Below are 8,932 nucleotides of genomic sequence, written 5' to 3'. Positions count from 1 at the left end.
TCTGCCCTGGTGAGATGCAGAGCTCCAGCAGGAGCCTCCTTTGCCAGTAAGGAGCAGCTTCAGTAGGACAAGCGAGGACATCTCTGCTGGAGCCATGCCAAGCCCGCAGGGGCTGAAACCAGCACCGAGCCCGGGGGAGCACCCTAATCTGGCTACCAGAAATGCTGTGCCGCTGCTTCGCAAGGAAGCTGTCAGCTCTTCCAGCTCGGGAGTTCAAACTCGATTATCCCAAAATTGCCCTTTGGTACTTCCCTGATGCTCCTGGGAATGACTGCTAAAATTCACAAGGAGACCTAGCATGGATGGTGTCATGTTGTAGAAATGTCCTCCAGTAAATCCAGGGTTTTAGTTCATCTGAATTCTGAATAATCACTCAGAGTACCTTCTTTCAAAAGCAGTATTTATTTTTTCATCAAGATATGACACATTACATACTGCATAAAGTAAAAAATACTGCTAGAAAAGCTGCATTTAACTGAGATAACAAAACCAAAAAATATAGATTGCACTTGAGAAAGTAGGCTCTATCCCAGAAGAATATGGTAAATAAAAAGCTAGCAAGTGGTTTGAAACCAGGAATCTTTATGAGTTTCCTTTGAAAATGTATTTATTTTGGGGGTTCCAATTCCACCAATAAAAATGAACTAGATTAGTTTTTTTAATAGCATTGCTTTTTAAGTTACAACAATATGTAAATAATATCAATTATTACATATACAAAAGAGAAAATAAACGTGTGGACAAACATCTCTGCACTTTCTGCTAATAAATAAAAAGGAAAAGTTTTGCTGGTATTTGGTTTCACCAGGGTCAATGCAGCCCAGAGCTTGGGATTTTGGGAGTTTTACTTAGCTCACATCTATGTTATCATTCCCACACTGCAACATAAAGCCCATCCTTAACTCTCCTGCACTGGCCCAGAGCATACTGTCGTTATGGCAGACGGCAGCATGAAGCAGTGAATGGTTCCATTCATTACTAAGTGTCCCAGGAGAAATACTTTAAATTTTGAGACAAGTTTAGCCTCTATTTAAGAAAGTAAACCCAACATTAAGCAGAAGGATAATCCCTATTATACCAATCTCTTTTTACTTTACAGCTGAATGTCTCTGCTGGACCCTGGCATCCACTCCTGCCTGTATCTAATGCAGTTAGCTAAACTATTAGCTGTTCAGTCTTTAAAATGAGCATTCATACCATCTACCTTACATGCTAAAATAAGATTACTAATCTCCCTACGTAGGCAAAAGAGAGAGAGAAAAGCTCCCATGCTGGGCGATTTCAGCCTGGGGTCTAAGGCACACTTCGGGAGAGCCTCTCTCCCCGTTGTCTGTGGGAGTGACTCAGGCTCCCAGATGAGGCTGGATCCCCAAAATGAGGAGGCATAAACCTCCCCCCCAACACACAGCTGTTCGGGTTGGCGACTGGGCGAGCATGCAGAGGTGCGTGGGAGACGCCGGGCGCAGCGGGTGCCTGGTGCACATCTTCCCCTGGGGAATGGGAACTAAAGGACCACTCAAAGCACAAAGCCATATGAAACTGATGTTTCCTACAACCAATGCTAACTACGAGGCCAGAGTGCTTCGGCATAATTCAGGCATAATTCAGTCAGGAACACACATTAGAGTGCACTGTCTCAAAAACAATCTGTACTGCCAAAGTCTTGCATGCAAATTTCTGCCAAAATTAGTTCAAAATTATGGAAGGGCTGGGTCAGTCTTGTTGTTAAGCTAGAGAAAGAAAAAAATGAAGTCATCTTTAAATAGTCCTGAAATAGGAAACGAAGCTGGCAATCTTTGGTTACAGTGCTGTTCTTTTAATGTGAATTGCTTTGAAAAGTGATGAATCACTTCCCAAGTCAGCATTCACGAGCGTTTTTAAATAGACATCTGGGAGCCAGAGAGGAAAAATTAATATAAATAATAAAATTTTGAATCTCAAAGGCTAAAGTACAGGAAAGAAAGTAATACGACATTTCTAAGGGATGTTTCAGCAAAGTTTTGCTAAAATTATGAAAGAGCACTTATGAAATACTTGAGCTGATAAAGAGGGTAAGTCAGAACATTAGGGCACTTTTATAACAAAATTGTAGATTGCTAAAACATACTGGCTTAAAGGCTCTCAATATTGTATTATAGCACGTGCCAGTTTCCACTAATTATAATGCACTATTGTGAAACTACTTTGCTCTTTCAGAGAGATAGAAATACAAGAGGCAACACAAACAAGATGAATCGATGCAACCTATGTCTGCTATTAAATATAAAACATCAGCCATTAAATGTGCTGCCCCATTCCCTCTGTTACATTCATGATCAAAACTCCAATTCTTTGCCAGACTTAAATCTGCCTGTATTTTACACTTTTGGAGCAGCATTTTAAAACCTTTAAAGCTAGTTTGGAAGGATATCTTTTTTTCCTTTTTCAGCTAGAGCACTTTCATAATATTTTAAAAGGCACAGGAAGCTATGCTTTAGCTTTTAAAGTGCTTATTTTATTATGAGGTGGTGTTTAATAATATTTTTCTGGAAGTTAATAAATGATGCACATTTTCCATGACAGACAGACATTGGTTAATGAGTTAATATGCCTCAGCAAAATGCAATCAAAAAGAAATTCACTGTCAACAGTTTAACCATGGCAATACACAGAGCTGAAATGAGACAACTAACCTCAGATAACTAAGATTAATGCATATATGACGAAGTTATAAAAATCCATATTTAAAACAAACAAACCCCAAACCAAATAATGATAATTAAATCTCAAGCACAGTTTCGTTTCCCAGTAACACAACTGCAAAACAAATCAATATTTTCAAGAAACAAGTGCCCTATCTTCATCGCCTGCTTGGGGAAACACGGCACTCCTCGGACTGCAGCGAGGAGGATACGGGGGGAGGGCTGTCTCTCCCTTTTCGTGTCGAGGGGCCTCCCCCTGGGCAACTGCGGGCAAGGGGCAGGAGTCCAGTCCAGGTAGGTAGAAACCAGAATCGGCCCCAGCCCACAGGGCTTTACCTGGGGACCAGGCAGGAGCCCCCTCTTGCAGAAGCGCCTGGGCAATGGCTCCTGTGGCAAAAGTACCAGCCTCCACACTCCCCCTACCACCGCCCGTGTCCCGGCTTATGCAAAGCATCTACTAATTTCAGCACACGATTTGCTCGAGTCCAAAGAGTGAGATTTGACTTTACTGGCGTGTTGTTTCATGTAGTGATGGATTTTCCTCATTACATCTCACTCTGTTGGGAGGGAACGCTGGGAGGTTCCCCCTCGGAGCCAGACAAACCATTTTACACTCATGCAGGCTCAAATTCTCTCTTCACTTACACCCACAAAACCCTACTGACCGTCAGGAGAGCTGAGCAGGTAGAAATGGCAGCAGAATTTGAGTGTAGGAACTGGTGAGTGAGAAACAGAAACACGACGCTATTTGATCGCCAGCTACCACAAGTATCTACCCAACTGGTGTTTAATTTCAGTGGGCATTGTGGGCCTAAGGACTATCAGTGTGCTTTGAAAATCTCAACCCTCAGAATCTAGCTACAGATAACCATAATCCTATATTCTTGGATGCTGATACATAAATCTATGATATACCTGTTTAGCTGCCATGGCACTAATCAGCACAGCTATGCTGAAACACAGCGATCATTTTTGCTAATTGCAAAGGCAGGCTAGTAGCAAAGTTCAAATGATTAGTGAGTAAAGGTCCTCAGAGCAATCCTGCTTAAAAGTAAACGTCCGGTAAGCTGCAATTAGTGTGTCTTGTTCTTTTCTTTTATTTATTTTTTTTTTTTTTATCGGGGTGGTCTTGAACTGCAAATACAATCACAACGCTCATGGTGATCCAGCTGAATATCTACTAAGGCCATGTTGTTCCTGGTTCTGCCTTTTCTTCTGGGATGCCCAGCCTCAGGGACGAATTTCAGCACCTGGGAGGATCGACAGAAATGCATTGATTAGAAAACGCTATTAGAGATTTGAGGATGAGAGTGTTGGGGCCCTGAGGGCACCCACAGCCCTTAATGGCCCTGACCAGCATTAATTTGGACACATTTTTGTTTTACTTCCAGCTTTTTCTTTCCACTCTGTGACATCCTGCTGTACTGTTTGTCCTGGAGCTTTGACAGACTGGATTATTTCCCATCAGGTATCTTTATATCATGCAGTTCCCTAACCATGTCCAGAGTTGCTCCTTTGCATGCGAATTATCAAGCATGTTTCCTTCGGCTCGTCTTTGCAGACCCATACATACTTGAATTGCTCTGCCCCTTCTCTCACTTGTATAATATTTCTGCTCTAAAGAACAAGGAACATTTTTTAATGCAATTTGAAATTTCTGAAGCATATATCATCAGAATTGGTCCAAAAAATGAAATGCCTGTGGGAGGCAGAAGGAGATGAATGGAGCTTGCGCAAAACATGTGCCAGGTCCCATCAAGTTTCTCTGGAATCTGACTTTTGTTAGCTTATTTTAAAAATCTCTCTCTCAATTTAAATAATTCCTTAAGAATTTACTGTGAATAATGTGAAAAAAACAAACAAACAAACAATTATTTCCTAGGGAAGTATACATCATACAAGAGGCTTCTGAAAAAATTCTATCTAGACAAGATAACCCCAAGACCCCCAAAAAGAGGGTTGTAGGTTATAAGGAAGATGAAAAAGAGTCAATGAACACAAGCTGCAACAAAATAAATCCTATTTGGGTATATGGAAGAAAATACTGAGAGGGGTTAAATACTGGAGCAGGTTGCCCAGAGAGGTTGCAGAAACCTTGGAGATAGTCAAAATTAACAGGACAAGGCCCTGAGCAACCTCACCTAACTTCAAAATTCTCCCTGCTTTGAATGGGAGATTGGGCTAGATGACCCCCAGAGCTGCCTTCCAACCCGTGTTATTATATGAATCTATGATACCCTGAAAATGGTCTTATGGATTTATGGAAAACAGCCACGACGTTGCGTCCTATCTAATCTTCCCTAAGTATGTAAACCACGGACTGGAAAAAGCTGAGGAGGATGGCGGTTTGCAGGGGTATGCTTTGTGAGCCCACCGTTGGAGGCTGAGTTGCTGTGTGAGAGCTCATGCCCCCAGTAGCAGGCTGGCGCAGGTTGAGGGGAGGAAATCCTCTGTTTTGTTTCATTAGTTTGCTGTTGATAGGCCCACAGTAGTTTAACAAAAGAGATATTAATTTCCAAATTCTGCCCTGAAGCTCCAATATGAGTTTGGATTAGGTACAACAAATGAGTTAAGACTAAGAACACTTTAACTCTCCGACAGGATTTTTCTTCCCAAATCTCACAGCACATTGCACAGAAAGATATGCATCACTGTCAAACTTGTATAGATGGAGAATCTGAAACTGATCTGCTCAAGGCTGTGCAACATATCAGTAGAAAAACTACCAGTGGCATTATATGGTCCTTTCCCTTTTGAAATCACTTATTTACTGATGGGGAGCAGGACACAGAGAAAGCAAGGCTGCAGCTCCACAGCTGGCGGGAGGCAGGTTGGTCTGTTCTGCTCTCTGTGGCCTCAAGCACTTCAGTCCAGAAATCACGCACTGGTAAGGTACTGGAGCTAACGCATCTCACCTCTTGGCAGGCTGTTGTGACTCATGCTAGCTTGGCCAAGTGACTGCTAGATCAGCTAAATTTGTCTTGCTTGTTCAAAAGATGGAGAGAAGTCTGTCTTGCCTATCGCCTGCCAAAGCCACAGATCAAGAGGGGAGTGGGACCTAAATGTCTTTAGTGTCTCAACCACAGAAACACCCACACTTCTGCCCTGAGTAACAGGTCCCCTAACTAGCAGATCATACTGTTACTCAATTAATAATCCTCTTTTTTTACAACGTACTCTCTATACTTTGACGTCACAACACCACACAAGAATTGAGATGGCCTCAGGAAGGAGAGGAAATAAGGTGCTGCATACCAGATCAACAAAGTATTAGCAATTTCAACAGAATTAGAAAGTCCCCAAAAGCAAGTGTGAATGACTCGCCAAAGGTTAACCAGGGATGCTGTGCAGAGCAGGTGGGGAAAGGCAGGCAGGTGAGCAGCCTTCAGGATGAGACCATTCGTTCTCTAACATTAATGCCTGGAGGGTAGGAAGGCCATGGGATGTAACGAAAGTGATAAGCACCGAACACAGTCTATTATTTTGTCCTCCCTTTTGTGACAAAATTTATGTTTAACCTATGTAATACTGAGAGGAAGGACTGTGCCTGAGCAAGGTACAGACATGCTGCTTTAATGTGTTGGGAAGATAAAATTACTTTTCCCTGTTAGAAAAGCAGAGATATGTAATTTTTTTTTTAAGCAACAAAATTACAATGGATTTGAATTGATTTCAACCATTAACTGCCTCAATATATGCAATAAATCCTGATGGACACCAGGACAATTCACTCTACCACACTGTCATCCAAAACACAGAGGAACTGAAGCCAGTCAGGTTGCTGTGATAATTACAGAGCTGAAAATAGACTGCATCTTCAAAGATGCTTTTTTTAAGAAAACATACTTTTAAAATCAAGTACAGCTGCTGATGCTGAACCCATGATAAAATTCTTTATTTAAAGAAGCCTTTCATCAAAATCTAACAAATTCAGATGATTGGCACTTTGCAAGATCGTGGGTAGGTAGATCTGCTTTTTTCAGTTGAGAGCAAATGAAAGTATACAATGGGATGAGAGCAAAGATGTGGGCTGTATTTAAGCTAACAGACCTCCTGACAGCTTGGGGATTTTCCCTCTGTTTTATATTAAGAAACATGAGCACAGTATATGGGCTTTGCTGATAAGAGTAGAAAAATGAATTGGCAGGCACTTCCCAGACAAGACAGGAAAGCAGTGTTTGAACACAGCTGAAATTGGACTGCTTTAATAGCTGATCACAGAACTGATGTTCAAAGCTCTCCGTCTAGCTTCCATCTAATAGTTTTAGTTTCAGCTAAAAACAAGGGAAATGAAAAGAATCAGGAAGTAAGGCCATTTCTGGTGACCACAGTAGTTGAAAGAAAACCCTTTATTCTGAAAATAGCTGCCGTTTATTCATTACATGGTCAGGTCCTTAAAGGTGAGGAACTACTGAATTAATGAAAACAGTTTGAAGAAATTTTGTTCAGGACATTTTATTGCTCCTTTTTTGATAGGATCAGTAGCCGTAAGAAAATATGGATGTGAGGAAGGTCTGGAATGCTCAAAAGGTTTGTTTTGCGTGGGCGAAAAAGAAGAATAATCTTGCACTTTTCAAATTAAAGGAGCAATGTCTGTCACTACTAATCAAATTCTGGTGCCTCAGCTGTTCAGATCACTGCCTCACAAAGAGTACATAACTACAGACATATCCCCCTCATCAAACACCAAGTTAATTACGGTCATGAAACTATTAAAAAAAATCAAGACAGAGGACTTAGCTTCTGAGCTGGGTTTGGTGTTTATAGGTAATACAAAAAAGGGTATCGGGGCCCTGTAGCGTTTCTTGTGCAGCCAGCTCCATAGGAGCACACCAATATGCTGGATGGCATTTTACTTTGTAGATATGCCTGAGCACCTGAGAGGTTTCAAGGTGAGGTGACTGTGGCCACTGCATAACTTTCCTTGGGGGCGGTGGTGAAGGAAATATAAAGAAAATGCTTAAATACTTTTCCCTGCCAGGAATCTTGCTCATTGATCGTGCACTGAATTTGGATGCCAGCTTCTGAAGCACTGTTTAAAGGAGAGAGCAAAGCCATCACAAAAGCTGGTATCTGGAAGCTGAAGCCAGAAAAACTCAAACTGGAATTAGGGCACACTTGTTTCAGGCAGGCCGACGCATCACCTGGACAGCCCTCCAAGGAACTGTGGGGCTTCCAGCCTGTTTGAGGACATCAGAAAACGGCTGCCTTTCCTGAAGGTATAGAGTACAAGTTTGGGTCTTGCTTGGGGGGCAGCAGGGTGCTCTCCAGCGGCCTCGGGAGCACAGGAGGTCAGGGCTGACGGCCCGGTGGCCCCTCTAATCTCAGCAGATCTGTAAGAGCACTTCACGATCAGGGGCTGAGGAGAGCAGAGCGGTGATGACTGTTGGGGAAAGGACCCAGCTGGAGATAACCTGTTCACCCTGACCCATACCCGGCATTTCTCCAGCAGAAGCAGCAACAAAGAGGTGACTCCAGAGAATGATTCACCTGAAACACCCACCTCTGGTGGGGCTAGCTCTGACAACTAGGAAAGGAGCCCAAAGGCTGGACTCACAGCTTTAGATGGGTAGAGCCAGATGAGGTGAACCACTCCCTCCGGCATTCACTGATGGTCCTAGCCATGTATCATTTACCTTTGAAGTCAGGCAACATTTAGCCATGACAGTCCATGATGGCTGATTTCTGTTTTAATAAAAAGCAGAGAGTAATAGGAAACCCAGTCAACACTTCTTAAAAATAATAAAAAAAAAAGGCTATCCAGTTGCTCATAGCCATTTTTTACTTATTGTCATGTACTTTATTTATTAGGAACAATAACAACATTCCTTGTTAGATTCTTGACCAGTAGTTTAAATGCCAGGAATCTGACGCCTCACTCAAAAATCAGCTCTTTTTTTTTCTGATTTGCTTAAGAAGACCACAGATAATCAATAACATGACTGTGGCTTACCAAATATCTGGTTAGCTTCATATTCCAGTGACAGAGGACGGAGAGCAACTCTGGATGCTATTTTAGATAGTGAAATTTCTACTTTGCAGAACTTATTTTAAAATCCTGCTATGCAGCATTATCTAATCTCCTTCTGCTCATCTAAAAATACCATCATTCTAGCATGCAAACCAAATTATATTTGTCTGAGACTCATGAAAGAGGAAACATCAAAAGTGCAAAACATTCAACACAGATCCAAGTTCTGATACAGATGAAAAATCTTACTCCGCAATTTTTGAAAGTTATCTAATCCAAA

The 8,932-nt window shown here is 42.0% G+C and overlaps 1 protein-coding gene across 2 annotated transcripts in view; it reads right to left on the bottom strand.

Moving 5' to 3' along the window:
- Window positions 1-3,661: 3,661 nt before the first annotated feature.
- The window catches only part of PDGFD (platelet derived growth factor D), a 146,360-nt gene continuing 141,089 nt past the window's right edge, over window positions 3,662-8,932 (bottom strand). For both annotated transcript variants that reach the window (XM_075140081.1, XM_075140080.1), the window contains exon 7: window positions 3,662-3,931. In XM_075140081.1, the coding sequence (XP_074996182.1) occupies window positions 3,797-3,931 (135 nt within the window). In that variant the 3' untranslated portion in view covers window positions 3,662-3,796. The remainder of the gene's footprint in view (window positions 3,932-8,932) is intronic.

This window comes from Calonectris borealis, chromosome 1, assembly GCF_964195595.1.
Source record: "Calonectris borealis chromosome 1, bCalBor7.hap1.2, whole genome shotgun sequence".
NCBI lineage: Eukaryota > Metazoa > Chordata > Aves > Procellariiformes > Procellariidae > Calonectris > Calonectris borealis.
This window is presented reverse-complemented; position numbering and strand designations above follow the sequence as displayed.